We start from the raw sequence: 21,780 nt of genomic DNA on the forward strand, positions 1-21,780 counted from the left end.
TATACATCATACATGTTAAATGCAGAGATACAATGATGATTAAAGTATAAAGCCTCCCCTCAAAGGCAAGGAAAACAACAACCAAAAAACTTATAAACCTAGCAAGTAGACTACAGTTGCAAAATTTTACCTGTAAAATTAAAATTCTAGTTCTACTTTTAAAAAGCCTTATTACCAACATTCTTGTGTAGTCCTCAACAACTTCAATACTGTAAGGTAAGTAGCAAAGCTATCTTCATCATTAGAAGTCTGAAACACACTTATGGTAAGGAATAGATCCCAGGTTTCCTGACTCCACTGTGTGCCCTTTGCTGAAAAATATCTGAGGCAATTTCTAACATGAATGCGCACATATCTATACTTAAAACACCATCAGAAGTATCATAGTAACTAGAATGGGAAGGATAACAAGTTGTTATAATTACTGTGCCAAAGAATTCACTGAGCTAAACTATTATCTCTGTAGGCCACTTCTTAGAACCAAAAACAGCTTTGTTTTATACACTAGCTGATATCTATGGCAATACTATTTTAATATACTCTGAAAAATACATTTTGGAGATATGCTGAATAATAATTTCACTAAGACTCACCTTTTTTGAAGTCTTTTTTATTGCTCTAGATGCTCTACTCAGTGTACTGTCCATATCTTTCGTATTTACTTCAAAGGATTCTGGATCAGCAGTGTAAATAAGATTCTCCTGTTGAAAATTAATATTTTTATTTTAAAATAAACAAATAAAATAAAAATAAAAATACAAAACTGTTCCTAAAATCAAACCTTTAAGAATTTATATGCACACATAGGGAGCATATATAAATGAAGCTACTCAAGATTTCTGATGTGTTTGACATAACTTCTACTCTGAAATTTACTTAAGGCCTCAAAAAGTATATAACAGAAGGACACAAACTGATTCAAAGAATCAGATTTTTATATTTTTTACAGTGTGTGTGTGTGTGTGTGTGTGTGTGTGTATGAGTATAGAAATATTTTCTCTTCAACATGGCAAAAGTTCTCAAATGATAAGACACCGATTCAGGGCTTTTAAAAAATTTACTATGCATAATATTTGAAATGTAGGAAAGAGCTCAACTGAAGTTGCCTAATATCTGAATTTACAAACATTTCTTAGTAACAAAATTTCACAACTGGGGGCTTCCCTGGTGGCGCAGTGGTTGAGAATCTGCCTGCCAATGCAGGGGACATGGGTTCGAGCCCTGGTCTGGGAGGATCCCACATGCCGCAGAGCAACTGGGCCCGTGAGCCACAATTACTGAGCCTGCGCGTCTGGAGCCTGTGCTCCGCAACAAGAGAGGCCGCGATAGTGAGAGGCCCGCGCACCGTGATGAAGAGTGGCCCCCGCTTGCCACAACTAGAGAAATTCCTCACACAGAAACGAAGACCCAACACAGCCATAAATAAATAAAATTAAAAAAAAAATTTCACAACTGGGAAGAATTTTGTGGTTTAACACAGTGTAAATCAGGATATAGTTAAATGTTTGCTGCCATCTTGTGGTTAATTTTACTTTCTGAAATATCTTCATTAACTGTTTATATTTCTGTTCTAGAATTATTAGCCATCCTGTGGCTAGTAATTCAATAGATTTTATTTTAAGGAAATTTTTCCATTAACCGTTTACATTTCAGAATCATGGTTATAAATTTAGAAAGGACTGCATAAGCCATGTAGTTGGACATTGTGATAAATGCAGGAATAATCTCTATAATAGGCAATCACTATACTGCAGAAATCCATTTTATATGGATATCTAGAACCATGAGAAAAAAATTCTTCCTTATAATGAGCAGTTTTTTGGCTTTACAAAAAGCTGTCTGCATCTCTTTTCTCGTCAGCACTCTGTTGTATGCACTAGCACTGTATTTCCTTCTATGAACCTTTTTGTGGAACAATCCTTTATTTATAACAACATATTCTTGGCCCACAGAAATTTTTAAAAAACAAACAAATCAAGGACCAGAGGAGGTGGTGGAATAGAAGGAAGTGGAACTCACCTCCTCCCACAAATATACCACGAATACATCTACATGTGGAATAATTCTCACAGTATACCTGCTGAATGCCAGCAGAAGATCTCATAAAACCAAAATGCAAGAAAGATCACCACCTAACAGGGTAGGGTGAAAGAAAGAAAACGGGAATCGGGACAGGATCTGTGCCCCTGGGAGGGTGCTGTGAAAGAGGAAAGGTTCCCTCACCCTGGGAAGCCGCTTTACCAGCAGGGGAGATCAGTGGGGAGAGAAAGGGAGCTTCAGAAGCTTGGAGGAGAGTGCTGCAGCCAGTGTGCAACAAGAAGAACATAGAGAGACCTGCACAGAAGGCCCTGGCCATCTCACTGCAATCCCCAGCCTAGGACCCACATCTGCTGGTACACACAGGGGCTGAGTGCTAAAACTTGGGCTTCAGAGGACACACCTGAGAAGAAGACTGGGATTGGCTGCATGGAGACAGCCTGAAGGGGCTGGAGTGTGGTCCACAGCTGCAAACGGGGGCATGTGCAAGAAGGAGCCCAGATCTGTCATTGACGCCCCACTGTTAACCTGCAAGCTTGAAGGGAGGGGCGGGGCCTGGAACAGCAGCCTCATTCTCAGTGTGCTCACAGAGGGTGAGGCTCTGCCTCTATGTTTTGGGAGCGAGCAAGCTTGGGTGAGCTGCCCACACATGGAGGCAGGGCTGAAACCCTAGCCTATGGCCAGCGGCCGCACAGCTTCAGAAGCAGGGTTGAAATCTGAGTGTTCCGGCAGCTGTGATATCTGCGGATTTGTGCACCTGAGACAGCTTTGTAAACCCAGTGCCTGCAGGACATCGGAGTAGATTATTGGTGCTCCTGTGGCTGGGGCAGGTCTGGCGATAGCAGGCTCTGCTGGCGCTCACACACAGAGGCGGGGCCAGGGCCTGGGCTGACTCAGTAGCTCCTACGGTGGGTCCAGGTGCTCGACCCAGTCCAGGTGCGTGACCATGGCGTACCAGTGCTTGACCTCAGTGGTTCATGTCAAAAGATCTATGCTAGTGGCTTTGTGAGCACAGCACCTGAGGGATACCCAAGCTTACTGCCTGAATTCCCATGGTTGAGGTGGGACTGAGGGCAGTGCCAAAGACAGTATATTTGTGAGCCAACACGACAGGTAACAGGCAAAACCACAGAGCGACTTCCCAGTAGACAGCTTCTGCAGAGGAATAATCAGGGGCTCCTCTCCCAGCAGGGGCATTCAAGCCCCACCTACCTCACACCAGTCCAGAAACAGCTGGTGGCATCTACTCCAACAACTGGGGAGCAGACCCTGCCCCTGACAGAGCTGTGACAACCAAAGAGCAAAGAGGAGGCCACGCTCAACATCCAGTGCAGGCTCTGGTCATCACGGTAACAATCATACCCCCTATCAAGGGGATAACGGCTAACACACACTAAAGAAAAATGTGGCAGACATCCATAATAAAAACAGCCCTTGCACAAAAATATTACACTCACGAAGGCTACACAGGGAAACACAAAAAACAGTCCTTCAAGACCACAGCAGATAACTATTTCTCCTTAATTCACAGAGTCAGAGAAATAGAAGTAAAATGAAGCAGAGGAAACACTCCCAATTAAAAGACCAAGAGAATTCCCCTGAAAGAACAATGAAACAGACATCTGCAGTCTAGCAGATACCTAGTCCAAAAAGGAGGTAATGAAAATACTGAAGTAATTAAGCAAGTCTATCAATAGAAATGCAGATTACTGTAAAAAGGAACTAAAAACTATAAAAAGGAGGCAATTAAATTAGAAAACTCATTTGCCAAAACAAAAGCTGAGCTCGAGGCAATCAATAGCAAACTGGATAACGCAAAAGAACTAATAAGTGATCTGGAAGATAGAATAATGGAAATCACCCAGTCAGAACAGCAGACAGAAACACAAATGAAAAAAAAAAAAAGAAAAGCAATAAACGAGACCTATGGGGTAATATAAAGTATCCAGATCTATGCATAATAGGGATCCCAGAAGGAAAACAAAGAGAAAAGGGGATCAAAAATTTATTTGAAGAAATTATGGCTGATAACTTCCCAAATATAAAGAAGGAAACAGATACCCAGGTACAGGAAGCACAGAGGGTCCCAAACAAGATGAACCCAAATAGACCTACACCAAGACATATTATAATTAAAATGGCAAAAGTTAAAAGATATAAAGAGGATTCTAAAGGCAGCAAGAGAAAAACAAAGCGTTAATTACAAGGGAAACCCCATAAGGCTATCAGCTGATTTCTCTACAGAAACAATGAAGACCAGAAGGGAGTGGCAAGATATATTCAAAGTCTTGAAAGGGAAGAAGGTGCAACCCAGGATACTCTACCCAGCAAGATTATCACTTAGAATAGAAGGAGAGATAAAGAATTTCTCAGACAAGCAAAAACTAAAAGAATACAGCAATATTAAACCTATCCTAATAGGAGTATTGAAAGGTCTTCTCTAAATAGAAAAGAAGCAAGAATCTAGAGGAAAGAGAAATATCTCAATTGGAAAGTAAATCACTTAAATAAGCCAGTATACAGACTAAAAAAATAAATTTTTGTGAAAGCGATGATAACTACGATGAACACCAAAAGAATAAACGTGAAGATGTAAAAGAGGACATCAAAATCATAAAATGTGGGGGAAGAGAGTATGAAAAATATACAACAGATTCACAAAAACCAAAAGGAACAGAACAAAAGCATAATACAAAAGAAAACCATCAAACTACAAAATGAAAAACAAAAAGAAAGGAACAAAGAAGAAATACAAAATCAACTGGAAAACAAGATTTAAAATGGCAATAAATACATATCTATCAATAATTACCTAAAATGTCAATGGACTAAATTCTCTAATAAAAAGACATAGAGCGCAAGATTGAATAAAAAAACCGGAGCTTACAATATGCTGCCTACAACGGACCCACTTTAGGGCGAAGGACACACATAGATTGAAAGTGATGAGATGGAAAAAGATATTTCATGCAAACAGAAATGACAAGAAAGTGGGTCTAGCAATACTCCTATCAGACAAAACAGACTCTAAAACTAATGTAATAAAGATAAAAAAGGACACTCTATAATGATAAAAGGGTCAATACAAGAAGAGGATATTACACTTGTTAACATAACACTTGTTAACATATGCAATACAGGAGCACCTAAATACAAAAAGCAAATGGTAACAGATATAAAGGGAGAAATTGACAGGAATACAATAGTAAGAGACTTTAACACCTCACTCACACCAATGGACAGATCTTCCAGATATAAAAATCAGTAAGGCAACAGAGATCCTAAATGATACAATAGAACAGTTAGACTTAATTGATATTTTCAGGACATTACATCCCAAAAAACCAGAATACACATTCTTTTTAAGTGCACATGGAATAATCTCTAGGACGAACCACATACTAGGACGAAAAACAAGCCTGAACAAATTTAAGAGGTTAGAAATTATTTCATGCATCTTTTCTGACCACAAAGGTGTGAAACTAGAAATCAACCACAAAAAGAGAAATGAGAAAAAAAAATGATTACATGGAGACTAAAAAACATGCTACAAAAACCAATGGGTCGATGATGCAATCAAAGAGGAAATGAGAAGATACCTTGAAACATATGACATAAAAACACAACCATACAAAATCTATGGCATGCAGCAAAAGAAGTTCTTATAAGGAAGGAAATAATAAAGATCAGAGAGAAAATAAATAAAATATAGATTAAAAAAACAATAGAAAAGAGCTGGTTCTTTGAAATGGTAAACAAAATCAACAAACCTCTCTTCAGGCTCATCAAGAACAGAGGACCCAAATAAACAAAATAAGAAATGAAAGAGGAGAAATAACAACCAGTACCACAGAAATTAAAAAAACCATAAGACAATACTATGAACAATTATATGCCAACAAATTCAACAACCTAGAAAAAATGTACAATTTTCTAGAAACATACAACCCACCAAAACTGAATGAAGAAGAAAGAAAATTTGAACAGACCATTCACTAGAAGTGAAATACAATATGTAATGAAAAAACTCCCTGCAAACCGAAATCAGGACCAGATGGCTTCACTGGGGAATTCTACCAAACATACAAAGAACTTATAAAAACCCTCCCCAAACTCTTCCACCAAAAGATTGAAAAGGGAACACTTCCAAAGGCATTCTAGAAAGCCACCATCACCCTGATACCAAAGCCAAAAACAATACCAAAAAAGAAAATTAAAGGCCAATATCTTTGATGAATATAAATGCAAAAATTCTCAACAAAATATTAGCAAACCAAATCCAACAACACATAAAAACAAGATCATACACCACAATCAAGTTGGATTCATCCCAGGGTCACGAAGATGGTTCAACATACAAATATCAATCAGTGTGATACACCACATCAACAAAAGAAAAGACAAAAAACACATGATCATCTCAATAGATGCAGGAAAAGCATCTGATAAAATTCAACGTCCATTCATGATAAAAACTCTTACCATAGCGGGTATACAGGGAACATATCGCAACATAATAAAAGCTGTTTTGACAAACCCCCAGCCAAGATAATACTCAATGGTGAAAAGTTGAAAGCCTTCCCACTAAAATCTGGAACAAGACATGGGTGCCCACTCTCATCACTTCTATTCAACATAGGATTGGAAGTCCGAGCCACAGCAATGGACAAGAAAAAGGAATAAAAGTTATCAAAATTGGAAAAGAGGTAAAATTGTCATTACATGCAGATGACATGACACTAAATATAGAAAACCCTATAGACTCCACACAAAAACTATTAGAACTGATAAATTCAGCAAGGTAATGATACAAGATTAACATACAGAAATCTGTTGTATTTCTTTACACTAACAATGAAATATCAGAAAGTTAAAAAAAAAAAAAAAAAAGAAAAAATCCCTTTTAAAACCACATCACACACACACAAAATATTTAGGAATAAACCTGACCAAGGAGGTGAAAGATTTATATGCTGAGAATGCTAGAAAATTGTTAAAGGAAACTGAAGATGATTCAAAGAAATGAAATCATGCTCTTGATTGGAAGAATTAATATTGTTAAAACGGTCATACTACCCAAAGCAATCTACAGATTAAATGCAATCCCTATCAAGTTACTCATGACAATTTTCACAGAGCTAAAACAAATAGTCCTAATATTTATATGGAACCATAAAAAAACCAGAATTACCGAAGCAATACTGAGGAAAAATAACAAGGCTGGAGGCATAACCCTCTCAGACTTCAGAGAATACTAAAAAGCTACAGTAATCAAAACAGTGTTGTACTGGCCCCCAAACAGACATATGGATCAATGGAACAGAATAGAGAGCCCAGAAATAAACCAACATACCTACAGTCAATTAATCTTTGACAAAGGAGGCAAGAATATACAATGGGGAAAAGACACTCTCTTCGGCAACTGGTGCTGGGAAAGCTGGACAGCTGCATGTTAATCAATGAAGTGAGAACACACCCTCACGCCATACATAAAAATTAACTCAAAATGGTAAAGACTTAAATATAAGACACGACACCATAAAACTCCTAGAAGAGAACATAGGCAAAACATTCTGACATAAATTGTACCAATGTTTTCTTAGGTCAGTCTCCCAAGGCAATAGAAATAAAGGCAAAAATAAACAAATGGGACCTAATCAAACTTACAAGCTTTTGCACAGGAAAGGAAACCATATAAAGAAAAGACAACCTACGGAATGGGAGAAAATATTTGCAAACGATTCAATCGACAAGGGATTAACTTCCAAAATATACAAATAGTTCATACAACTCTATAACAAGAAAACAACCCAATCAATAACTGGGCAGAAGACCTAAATAAACATTTCTCCAAAGAAGACATACAGATGGCCAAGAGGCACATGGAAAGATGCTCAACATCACTAATTATTAGAGAAATGAAAATCAAACCTACAATGAGGTACCCCTCACACCAGTCAGAATGGCCATCATTAAAACGTCTACAAATAACAAATCCCAGAGAGGGTGTGGAGAAAAAGGGAACCCTCCTACACTGTTGGTTGGAATGTAAATTTGTGCAGCCACTATGAAAACAGTATGGAGGTTCCTTAAAAAAACTAAAAATAGAGTTGCCGTATGACCTAGGAATCCCACTCAAGGGCATATATCCAGAGAAAACTATAATTCAAAAAGATACATGCACCCCAATGTCCACAGCAGCACAATTTACAATTGCTGAGACATGGAAGCAACCTAAATGTCCACTGACAGATGAATGGATAAAGAAGATGTGGTATATATACAAAATGGAATAGGGACGTCCCTGGTGGCGAACCACAACTACTGAAGCCCACGCGCCTAGAGCCCATGCTCTGCAACGAGAAGCCACCACAATGAGAAGCCAGCGCACAGCAACGAAGAGTAGCCCCCACTCTCCACAACTAGGAAAAAAGCCCGTGAGCAGCAGCAAAGACCCAATGCAGCCAAAAATAAATACTTAATTTAAAAAGAAAAAAAAGTTTAAAAAAAATGGACTGACTACCCCTCAGCCATGAAAAAGAATGAAAGTATGCCGTGCAGCAACATGGATGGACCTAGAGATTATCATACTAAATGAAGTAAATCACAAAGAGAAAGACAAATACCATATGATATCACTTATATGTGGAATCTAAAATATGACATAAATGAACTTATTTACTAAAAAGAAACAGACTCACAGACATAGAAAATGTAAGAACTTATGGTTACCAAAGGGGAACGGGGGTGGGAGAGGGATAAATTAGGAGTTCGGGATTAGCAGATACAAACTACTATATATAAAATGGATAAACAACAAGGTCCTACTGTATAGCACAGGGAACTATATTCAGTATCCTATAACAAACCATAATGAAAAAGAATATGTGTATATATATATGTATAACTGAATCACTTTGCTGTACACCAGAAACTAACATAACACTGTAAATCAACTATACTTCAATTAAAAAACATAAAATTTAAAAGTCTGTTAATTTTTCTAAACAGGTAAATACTTTTAATAAAGTATTTACTTTATAAGCAATAATAATTATACCTCAATGTCTTTGAAGATCAGATTTAACTACAATAAACTAAATGTTTTATTCCCACAGGAAATGTCCAAGTACTATACTGAAAAAGGTTATCTGTCTATACATTCTCCTCCATCTATGTCATTTGTGCAAAGATGAAAGGATCTATATCTATCACATGTCTCTCCCATATATAATGAAGAAATCAAATTATCTTTTAATGGACCTAGATTTCATCCAAGATCTACTACAAGCTACCTAATTTCTGGTGAGTCATTTGACTTCAATAATTTGATTTTCTCATATATCTTCACTTTAATCTGTATAGGATAAAAATGATTATATATTCATAATGGCATTTGATTTTAAGAGATTGGACTAAGAAAACTACATTGGCAACTTGCCTGACAGGAAAAGCAACTTGCTACAACTCACCTATTGCTCTCAATAAGATAAAAGAACAATAGAACAAAATACTCTCTCACAGATAGCCAAGTCAAAGAGCACTAAAGAAAATACATTATAAGTCCCAAAAGCTCCAGTACAGCAGAGCCACAGGAGCTGTAAGGCTATGAGGCCTTATATACGAGGCCCTGTCTGTAAGCTAGGGACTCAAAGAAATGTTTCATGTGTCTGTATTTTTAAAAATTTTCTCCAAAACAACTTTTAAATCAGTTTTCCTCAATAAACACAACACAAACTCTCCTTCATTCACAATTAACAAGTCATTAGAAACGTACACGTTTAGTCTGTACATTACCATGGAGTTTAAACTTTCATTATAATAGTGGTTTAAGAACTTACAGCATCTGCTTTACAAATGGTGTTGGCTACATGTCGACATAGCATCTTTAGCCAGTTTTCTTTTGGAAGTTCCTCTGATGTCATCTGGAAACTGAGCAGCACATTTGCCTGCTCCGTAGGTGGCCTCACAAGCAAGGCAAAAGCATTATGGCAATCTAGGGTTCCAGAATAATCACAAACATTAAATGTTACTCCTTGGAAAATGACAGACTTAACACAAGTTCCCTCAGAGCAATGAAATTCCAAAAAATTATCTCTTCTCTACCTTTTCTGTCCCCTCTGTTTTTAACTGGACAAAGAATAGCATCATACTAAGTTGAAACACTGGAAAGAATTATAATAGTATGTACCATGTGAGGAACCAACAATGATATTGTTAAGTAAGCAGTATTTTCCATGACATTTAATATTTTCTTTGATGGAGTTTTTAAAAATTAGATTATATCATTTCTTAGAATTCTAGAATTTAAGTTTTAAAGTGACACTGTAAGAATAATTCAATAATTCAACCTATTTAAATCAAGTTCAAAGAAATAAAATACTCAAATATTAAAATTGTTACAAAATGTTTTACGACCAAGATGCTAAAACAGAACCTATTTTAAACAATGAAGTCTTCCATAATTATAATCCAAAAATATAGAGATCATTTAAGTGAATGCTCTATGTAACCTTTAATAAATCCAGAATTTGACAACTGAGTAAAGATAGCAATATAAGTTGCCATTCAAGTTATTTTTTATTGTTTCTCATAAATTAAAAGCTTTCCATCATTTGAGGATGGGATCAGTAATGGAACCAGTTTACACTGTAAAAATATATGCCTAAACAAGCAAAATATTGCCAGGCACACACATTACTAGGTACTATTTTAAAAAATGATACTGCGTCAGTAGGTATAAACTTTTCCCAATTTCAGGCCTTCAAAGAATCCTCTCTAACACTCCCAAAATATAGAGTAAAAGCTTTCCTTAATACACATTTGAGCCCATGTTGAGTCTACCATAGTTACTTTGGGTGTACTTACTCATAGTTACTTTGGGTGTACTTACATCTATTCCTGGTCATATCCTAAGTGTATCCCTAACAATACAGCCATTGGCAACAGGGAAGGTTATAAGCTGTGGGGCACAGGTAATAGACTACAATTGCCTTTGGATTCTGAAGGAATAAAAATAAGTTTTGGTGTGGGAATGGGCACTATTTTGACATGTAACCATTTAAAAGCTCTCTGTCCCTTAAGAGATGAAGATATCCTTCAGATTGAGAGAGTATTTTCATTTGAAAAAAATGAAAAATCTCCCAGTTCCTAGAGATGTAGTTGAAGTGTAAGAACAATTACTTTGCCAGAACTAACCAACAATATTTAAAGATAATTTACCAGTTTAAAAAATATATGTAAGGGAATCAAACTTTCAATGAATATAAACTATTTTTATCTAGCCAATAGTTTATCCAACGACCATACCTTCTGTCTCTCGTATGTCTAGCACCTTCTTAATCTGAGAAAGAGGCATTAGATGAATATGCTTAAGAGAAGCTGGGGGTCGGGTCTGGCCATGAGGACTCCTAAAAGTGCCAATAACCTTGTGTCGTTTTCTTGCTATCTGATTATAGAAAAAAAAGTCATCATCAGTAACATAAAAACAAACACCAAATGCTTAAAAATGAAATGGCACTAATCACATAAATCTATAGGCAGCTTATTTAACTACCAGTCATTCCAAAATTACTATCTGATAAGAAGCATAGTTACTATGTGACAAATTCATACATGTAACTATGTAGCAGAAATGCTCATGTTTATATGAGAAGAGCTCAAAAGTCAGGAAAACAGGATACATGGAAAAGATCCCAGAGGTGTGAAAGAACTTAGAAGCATGGTGAGAAGTAATAGGATCAAAGGATGAAGGAACCTTCAATAAAAGGCCTTGAATTCAGAAAGAGGAATCGTTGCTCTGGGATTGCTGCCTTGGGTTCAAAAGATAATTGATTTCAGTGTAAGAGCAGAATACACAATTATCTCAGATGCTGTGCAAGGCACTGAGGATAAAGGAGTGAATAATACAGAAATGGTTCTGGCTCTCATGATACCTACATACTATTGAAAAATACGAAAATTAAAGTAACTAAATAATACATTAAAAATTGATACAAATTATAAAGTCAAGGTGCTATGTTAAGATATAACTTTACCTAAACTGGGAACTCATGCAAAGGAAGACACAGGTAAAGTAATGCTGGAGAAGACAGGGGCAAAATCAGAAAGGACCCTGTGACTCATGATGTATTTGAGTTCTGTGAATTTTATAAGGTCTTTAAATTTATTGTTTTCATTTCCATGAAATCCTAGTATACTATTTTGCCTTTTTAAAAGAACATTTCTTTGGGGGTTATAATCATCAACTGAAAGACATTAACACAAAATGATTTAGATTAAGCTACTTAATCAATTGAGATTGACTGGTCATCACCATGAATATGACAAAGTAAAGCTGAAAAATGTACTGTTGATAGCTTGTGTTGGCTAATGAGAAAAGATCAAAAGGCAGTCAGTATCATATTCACATTGATGCAGAAATATGAGGCAGATCTATGATACATATCAAATATTAAAAGCCCATTTACATTAATATATGAAAAAAGCAGATTGTTTAAATAATTATTTCCACTGTACTATTTGAATATACTTTTAATTTAGCTAAACAAAATAAATAATTTTAAGGTTCATTTTTAAAAAGGAAAAACAATGACAAGTGCTAATATTGATGATACAAATGCTAGTCCATCAAGGTAAAAACTCAAAGTACAGATACATCACCTGTCATGTTTAAGTGAAGTCAGTTTAGATCTTATCTATTTTAAATGCTTCTAACTTTTACCATTCTCTTCATTCCAAATTTGCTCAAAGTTTTGTTTTTTTTTTAAACAAACAAGCTAAAGAATAAGAGTTTATAAATCGAAAAGTCCAAATTATAAATTTGGAGTCCAAATTTAATGTTAGAAATAGAAATGTTACAGTTAATGTGATTCTGACATGGAGAGTAAGAGAGAGTAGAACAAAAAGTCACTGAATTCAGGAAGATGAAGGAAGTGAGAAGCCAGGGTATCAGACAACAGACTTGGAGGCTACAAGGAATGACCAATGGCAGGAATTAAAATGGAAGGTAAGTCAATGAGCCAGTTGTAGAAGACTTCACAAAAATTGAAGGGGATGTAAAATAAAAAAATTTAAAGTAAGCCTCAACTATCTAAGGATTAAGAGGATAAAGACCAGAATGGATTAGCAAAGGAAGTACAGATAACCTAACCTATTAGATGAATGGAGCTAGCTGACCTATGAACGTCAACAGGAAAAACTTACAAAAGCTTTAATGAAAGCAAATAAACAGAACTACTAAGCAGCTACATGGTACTCAGTAAACATGATACTACAGATTCAAATAAAATATGATCAAAAATTGACTCTACCTAGCCCCTGTTCTCAAAAGCAGAGCAGGCTAAAGCTCTCATTATGGGGGAGACAAGTAGCTCAGAATTATCTACCTCATGATTTTTTATAACTTTCTCAGTTCAGGGTAAGGTCAATTGTGTACAGTATTTTCACTGCCTTTACTTTTGTGTTTTGTGACAGTACTGACCAAATGAAAATACCATTTTTCACTAACCTCACAACAACAAAACTCTTTTAACACAAGTAAATTTTTGGTGAGATTTTACTGCACCTGTAACTGTACTTGGCTTGTTCTCTAAGATTCCCTTGTATTTATACTTTAAAAACTAATGTGCAGGAGACCTTCAAGATGGCGGAGGAGTAAGACGCGGAGATCATCTTCCTCGCCACGAACACATCAGAAATACATCTGCATGTGGAACAACTCCTACAGAACACCTACTGAACGCTGCCAGAAGACCTCAGACTTACCAAAAGGCAAGAAACTCCCCACGTACCTGGGTAGGGCAAAAGAAAAAAGAAAAAACAGAGACAAAAGAATAGGGACGGGACCTGCACCAGTGGGAGGGCGCTGTGAAGGAGGAAAGGTTTCCACACACTAGGAAGCCCCTTCGCGGGCGGAGACTGCAGGTGGCAGAGAGGGGAAGCTTCGGAGCCACGGAGGAGAGCGCAGCCACGGGGGTGCGGAGGGCAAAGCAGAGAGATTCCCGCACAGAGGCTCGGTGCCAAGCAGCACTCACCAGCCCAAGAGGCTTGTCTGCTCACCCGCCGGGACGGGTGGGGGCTGGGAGCTGAGGCTCGGGCTTCGGCCGGATCCCAGGGAGAGGACTGAGGTTGGCTGCGTGAACACAGCCTGAAGGGGGCTAGTGCGCCACAGCTAGCCGGGAGGGAGTCCGGGAAAAAGTCTGGAGCTGCCGAAGAGGCAAGAGATCATTGTTTTGGGGTGCACGAGGAGAGGGGATTCAGAGCACCGCCTAAATGACCTCCAGAGATGGGCGCAAGCCGCGGCTATCAGCGCGGACACCAAAGACGGGCATGAGATGCTAAGGCTACTGCTGCACCCACCAAGAAGCTTGTGTGCAAGCACAGGTCACTACCCACACCTCCCCTCCTGGGAGCCTGTGCAGCCCGCCACTGCCAGGGTCCCGTGATCCAGGGACAACTTCCCTGGGAGAACACATGGCGCACCTCAGGCTGTTGCAACATCACGTGGGCCTCTGCCGCCACAGGCTCGCCCCGCATTCTGCACCCCTCCCTCCCCCCGGCCTGAGTGAGCCAGAGGCCCCTAATCAGCTGCTCCTTTAACCCCGTCCTGTCTGGGTGGGAACAGATGCACTCAGGCGACCTACCCGCAGAGGCAGGGCCAAATCCAAAGCTGAACCCCAGGAGCTGTGGGAACAAAGAAGAGAAAGGAAATCTCTCCCAGCAGCTCCAGGAGCAGCGGATTAAATCTCCACAGTCAACTTGATGTACCCTACATCTGTGGAATACCTGAATAGACAACGAATCATCCCAAATTGAGGAGGTGGACTTTGGGAGCAACTGTAGACTTGGGGTTTGCTTTCTGCATCTCATTTGTGTCTGGTCTTATGTTTATCTTAGTTTAGTATTTAGAGTTTATTATCATTGGTAGATTTGTTTATTGCTTTGGTTGCTCTCTTCCTTTTTTTTTTTTTTTTAATATATAGATTTTTTGTTCCACCTTTTTCTCTTTTTGTGAATGTGTATGTGTATGCTTCTTTGTGTAATTCTGTCTGTATAGCGTTGCTTTTACCATTTGCCCTAAGGCTCTGTCTGTCCGCTTTTTTTTTTTTTTAGTATAGTTTTTGGCGCTTGTTATCATTGGTGGATTCGTTTTTTGCTTTGGTCGCTCTCTTCTTTCTTTTCTTTTTTTTAATTACTTATTTTTTTATTTTTAATAACGTTTTTATTTTTTATTTTAATAACTTTATTTTATTTATTTTTCTCTCTTTGTCTTTTTTTCTCCCTTTTCTTCTGAGCCATGTGGCTAACAGGGTCTTGGTGCTCCAGCCAGGTGTCAGGCCTGAGCCTCTGACGTGGGAGAGCCGAGTTCAGGACACTGGTTTACCAGAGACCTCCCGGCTCCACGTAACATCAAACGGCGAAAGCTCTCCCAGAGATCTCCATCTCAATGCAAAGACCCAGCTCCACTCAACGACCAGCAAGCTACAGAGCTGGACACCCTATGCCAAACAACTAGCAAGACAGGAACACAACCCTACCCATGAGCAGAGAGGCTGCCTAAAATCATAATAAGGTCACAGACACCACAAAACACACCACCAGATGCAGTCATGTTCACCAGAAAGACAAGATCCAGCCTCATCCACCAGAACACAGGCACCAGTCCCCTCCACCAGGAAGCCTACACAACCCACTGAACCAACCTTAGCCACTGGGGGCAGACATCAAAAACAATGGGAACTACGAACTAGCAGCCTGCAAAAAGGAAACCCCAAACACAGTAAGTTAAGAAAAATGAGAAGACAGAGAAACACAGCAGATGAAGGAGCAAGGTAAAAACCCACCAGACCAAACAAATGAAGAGGAAATAGGCAGTGTACCTGAAAAAGAATTCAGAGTAATGATAGTAAAGATGATCCAAAATCTTGGAAATAGAATGGAGGAAATACAAGAAGTGTTTAACACGGACCTAGAAGAACTAAAGAGCAAACAAACAATGATGAACAGCACAATAAATGAAATTAAAAATTCTCTAGAAGGAATCAATAGCAGAATAACTGAGAAAGAAGAACGGATAAGTGACCTGGAAGATAACATAGTGGAAGTTAACTACCGCAGAGCAGAATAAAGAAAAAAAGAATGAAAAGAACTGAGGACAGTCTCAGAGACCTCTGGGACAACATTAAACACACCAACATTCGAATTATAAGGGTCCCAGAAGATGAAGAGAAAAAGAAAGGGACTGAGAAAATATTTGAAGAGATTATAGTTGAAAACTTCCCTAATATGGGAAAGGAAATAGTCAATCAACTCCAGGAAGCACAGAGAGTCCCATACAGGATAAATCCAAGGAGAAACACACCAAGACACAAATTAATCAAACTATTAAAAATTAAATACAAAGAAAAAATATTAAAAGCAGCAAGGGAAAAACAACAAATAACATACAAGGGAATCCCCATAAGGTTAACAGCTGATCCTTCAGCAGAAACTCTGCAAGCCAGAAGGGAGTAGCAGGACATATTTAAAGTGCTGAAAGGGAAAAACCTACAACCAAGATTACTCTACCCAGCAAGGATCTCATTCAGATTCGATGGAGAAATTAAAACCTTTACAGACAAGCAAAAGCTAAGAGAATTCGGCACCACCAAACCAGCTTTACAACAAATGCTAAAGGAACTTCTCTAGGCAGGAAAAACAAAAGAAGGAAAAGACCTACAATAACAAACCCAAAACAATTAAGAAAATGGTAATAGGAACATACATATCGATAATTACCTTAAATGTAAAGGGATTAAATGTTCCAACCAAAAGACACAGTCTGGCTGAATGGATACAAAAACAAGACCTGTATATATGCTGTCTACAAGAGACCCACTTCAGACCTAGGGACAAACAGAGACTGAAAGTGAGGGGAAGGAAAAAGATATTCCATGCAAAAGAAAATCAAAAGAAAGCTGGAGTAGCAATTCTCATATCAGACAAAATAGACTTTAAAACAAAGACTATTACAAGAGACAAAGATGGACACTACATAATGATCAAGGGATCAATCCAAGAAGATATAACAATTGTAAATATTTATGCACCCAACATAGGAGCACCTCAATACATAAGGCAAATGGTAACAGCCATAAAAGGGGAAATCGACAGTAACACATTCATAGTAGGGAACTTTAACACCCCACTTTCACCAATGGACAGATCATCCAAAATGAAAATAAATAAGGAAACACAGGGGCTTCCCTGGTGGCGCAGGGGTTGAGAATCTGCCTGCCAATGCAGGGGACATGGGTTCAAGCCCTGATCTGGGAGGATCCCACATGCCGCGGAGCAACTAGGCCCATGAGCCACAATTACTGAGCCTGCGCGTCTGGAGCCTGTGCTCCGCAACAAGAGAGGCCGCGATAGTGAGAGGCCCGCGCACCATGATGAAGAGTGGCCCCCACTTGCTGCAACTAGAGAAAGCCCTCGCACAGAAACGAAGACCCAACACAGTCAAAAATAAATAAATAAGTAAATAAAATTAAAAAAAAAAAAAAAATAAGGAAACACAAGCTTTAAATGACACATTAAACAAGATGGACTTAATTGATATTTATAGGACATTCCATCCAAAACAACAGAATACACTTTCTTCTCAAGTGCTTATAGAACATTCCCCAGGATAGATCATATCTTGGGTCACAAATCAAGCCTTGGTAAATTTAAGAAAATTGAACTCGTATCAAGTATCTTTTCCAACCACAACACTATCAGACTAGATATCAATTACAGGAAAACAATCTGTAAAAAATACAAACACATGGAGGCTAAACAGTACACTAGTAAAGAACCAAGAGATCATTGAAGAAATCAAAGAGGAAATCAAAAAATACCTAGAAACAAATGACAATGAAAACACGATGACCCAAAACCCAAGGGATGCAGCAAAAGCAGTTCTAAGAGGGAGCTTTATAGCAATACAATCCTACCTCAAGAAACATCTCAAATAAACAACCTAACCTTACACCTAAAGCAATTAGAGAAAGAAGAACAAAAAAACCCCAAAGTTAGCAGAAGGAAAGAAGTCATAAAGATCAGATCAGAAATAAATGAAAAAGAAATGAAGGAAACGATAGCAAAGATCAATAAAACTAAAAGTTGGTTCTTTGAGAAGATAAACAAAATTGATAAACCATTAGCCAGACTTACCAAGAAAAAAAAGGGAGAAGACTCAAATCAGTAGAATTAGAAATGAAAAAGGAGAAGTAAGAACTGACACTGCAGAAATACAAAGGATCATGAGAGATTACTACAAGCAACTCTATGCCAATCAAATGGACAATCTGGAAGAAATGGACAAATTCTTACAAATGCACAACCTTCCGAGACTGAACCAGGAAGAAATAGAAAATAAGAACATAGCAATCACAAGCACTGAAATTGAAACTGTGATTAAAAATCTTCCAACAAACAAAAGCCCAGGACCAGATGGCTTCACAGGCGAATTCTATCAAACATTTAGAGAAGAGCTAACACCTATCCTTCTCAAACTCTTCCAAAATATTGCAGAGGGAGGAACACTCCCAAACTCATTCTACAAGGCCACCATCACCCTGACACCAAAACCAGACAAAGATATCACAAAGAAAGAAAACTACAGGCCAATATCACTGATGTACATAGATGCAAAATTCCTCAACAAAATACTAGCAAACAGAATCCAACAGCACATTAAAAGGATCATACACCAAGATCAAGTGGGGTTTATCCCAGGAATGCAAGGATTCTTCAGTACACACAAATGTCCAATGACAGATGAATGGATGAAGAAGATGTGGTACATACATACAATGGAATATTACTCAGCCATAAAAAGGAACAAAATTGGGTCATTTGTAGAGACGTGGATGGATCTAGAGACTGTCATACAGAGTGAAGTAAGTCAGAAAGAGAAAAATATTGTATATTAATGCATATATGTGGAGCCTAGAAAAATGGTACAGATGAATCAGTTTGCAGGGCAGAAATAGAGACACAAATGTAGAGAACAAACGTTATGGACACTAAGGGGGAAAGTGGTGGTGTGATGAATTGGGAGATTGGGATTGACATATATACACTAATATGTATAAAATGGATAACTAATAAGAACCTGCTGTATAAAAAAATAAATTAAATAAAATTGAAAAATTAAAAAAAATACCCAAAAAAACAAAGAGTCATGTACCACAATGTTCATTTCAGCTCTATTTATAATAGCCAGGACATGGAAGCAACCTAAGTGTCTGTCCATCAACAGATGAATGGATAAAGAAGATGTGGCACATATATACAATGGAATATTACTCAGCCATAAAAAGGAACAAAACTGAGTTATTTGTAGTAAGGTGGATGGACCTAGAGTCTGTCATACAGAGTGAAGTTAGGTCAGAAAGAGAAAAACAAACACCATATGGTAACACATATATATGGAATACAAAAAAAAAAAGGTTCTGAAGAACCTAGGGGCAGGACAGGAATAAAGACGCAGACGTAGAGAATGGACTTGAGGACATGGGGAGGGGGAAGGGTAAGCTGGGACGAAGTGAAAGAGTGGCATGGACATATATACACTACCAAATGTAAAACAGATAGCTAGTGGGAAGAAGCCACATAGCATAGGGAGATCAGCTTGGTGCTTTGTGACCACCTAGTGGGGTGGGTTAGGGATGGTGGGAGGGAGACGCAAGCGGGAGGAGATATCGGGATATACGTATATGTATAGCTGATTCATTTTGTTATAAAGCAGAAACTAACACACCACTGTAAATCAATTATACTCCAATAAAGATGTTAAAAAAAAAAAAAACAACTAATGTGCATGATACAAGAGGGTAGCACTAGATAAGAAGTGAAGTAGAAAGGAATAAGAGGAAGAAGTATAAATTTTAAAGAAAAAGGCAACACATCAAATCACTTCAATGAATGCAACAAAAAGTTACCCAATAACACAAATGTCAAATGAGTCTCCTGGTTAATGACTTTATCATTAGAAGATAGAATGTGTTCTATCTTCTGAGATGAAGGAAAATACATTCCTTTATATCCTACAATTAGACTGTTTAGTTGATTAAAAATACACGAATAAAAGAATGAAAGAAAGGGGTTGAAAAAGCACATAAATATAATTCAATCTGCCTGTAAGAGTAAAATGGGGAAAAAGTTTAACGTGGATAGGTAAGAATTTTAGAATTAGAATCATTGCACCACATCTGATAAACTGACCATTAACTCACTCTAAAACCTGCAGACTTAAGGAAGAAATCAGGGGATTATAAATTCATTATATTAAATAATCAAGTTATCTCCTTCTTCAACAAAATAGTGATTTCTTTGCTGGAAAAATCTACTTAAATTTCAAAAAGAACTCATAATTATTTTGTAAATCTTGAAGAAATATACACAGATACAAGAAGTTCTTAAAATTCTTCACCTAAGCATTTATTTGCATGCAAATAAACTAAATTTTCATTGTGACTTGGATTTGAAGTCATGAAAAATCATCACATTTCTTCATATTAGGTCTTCTCCTAAAAGCATTCAATTAATAGTATTAAATCAACAACCAGTCTCATCAAAAAAATGTGACTAAGTTCACTTTACTTTAAGCTTATTTACTTTAATCACTTAATTAAATTAATTTAAAGTTATTGTAATTAAATCAAAGTTTGGTTTTAAACATTCAGTGAAGTCACCCAAAACAGCAGTGTTATTATACTGTATTAAGGACAACTTTACCTCTAGGCAGTCATTGAAGAGGAAGAGGGTTACTTGTTCTCCTCTGTCACAGGGGTGCTCCCCTAGAGAAATTGTTTCAACTCGCTGAACTAAGCTTCGGTGAGAAGATAAAAGATTAGCCTGAATAGATTGAAAATATTAATAAAAGAGATTACTTTATAGCAAATAATTTTTAAAAGTTAAAATTTAAAAGAAAGTTGTGTTGAGATTCTGTTTATGTTATAACTGCAGAATCTAAATATAGTTGAGCCTTTAACAACACAGGTTTGAACTGTGCTGGTCCACTTATACACAGTTTTTTTTTCAATAAATAAGTACTACAGTACTACACGATCCACGGTTGGTTGAATCCATGAATACAGAACCACAGAAACAAAGGGCCAACTATAAAGTTATATGCAGATTTGCTACTGCACTGGTGGGGCTGGTGCCCTTAACTCCCAGTTGTTCAAGGGTCAACTGTTAACAAGAAAAAGAAAGTAAGTTGACAATCACCAAAAATGAATACCTACTGGACATCCATCTACTTCATAAACAACATCGAAAATTTGCTTTTGGGCTTCTGTCTTTCTCTTATCCTCATTAATATGGCTGAAAAATTAATAAGGTTACTTTTAGAACAGCAGACTATAAAAATTGAATATACATACATCTCGTGTCACAAACAAAAATCCTTCCATGTGAGTCTATCTTAATTTTGATACCTGTATCAGTTAAAATATTCCCTAAAAGTATCCCACTACATTAAAAAAAATTTCATACAACCCTTCAGGAAAGTATGTTTTGCTTTAGTCCTTACTATATTCTGTCTTTTTTTAAAACTATACTCACTATACACTTCCTAAAATACATTACACTGGTATAAACTTCAGGTTAACATAATCTAACTGTAAGTTCAGGTAAGGTTTTATGCAAATCATTCCTAAGTCATATGCTAATCATTTCACTGAAATAAAAATCAAGACTACTGGACAAGATGGA

General features: G+C 37.4%; 1 protein-coding gene across 6 annotated transcripts in view; it reads right to left on the reverse strand.

Moving 5' to 3' along the window:
- The window catches only part of ECT2 (epithelial cell transforming 2), a 62,754-nt gene that overhangs the window by 4,753 nt on the left and 36,221 nt on the right, over nucleotides 1–21,780 (reverse strand). For 4 of the 6 annotated variants that reach the window (XM_061193428.1, XM_061193427.1, XM_061193429.1 and 1 more), the window contains exons 18-22: nucleotides 21,312–21,390; nucleotides 20,800–20,919; nucleotides 11,347–11,485; nucleotides 9,879–10,033; nucleotides 594–701 (exon numbers count right to left, since the gene is read on the reverse strand). In XM_061193428.1, the coding sequence (XP_061049411.1) occupies nucleotides 594–701; nucleotides 9,879–10,033; nucleotides 11,347–11,485; nucleotides 20,800–20,919; nucleotides 21,312–21,390 (601 nt within the window). Of the gene's footprint in view, nucleotides 1–593; nucleotides 702–9,878; nucleotides 10,034–11,346; nucleotides 11,486–20,799; nucleotides 20,920–21,294; nucleotides 21,391–21,780 lie in introns of all 6 variants that reach the window. The other 2 variants (XM_061193425.1, XM_061193426.1) reach the window with 2 other exon arrangements.

This window comes from Eubalaena glacialis, chromosome 6, assembly GCF_028564815.1.
Source record: "Eubalaena glacialis isolate mEubGla1 chromosome 6, mEubGla1.1.hap2.+ XY, whole genome shotgun sequence".
Lineage (NCBI taxonomy): Eukaryota > Metazoa > Chordata > Mammalia > Artiodactyla > Balaenidae > Eubalaena > Eubalaena glacialis.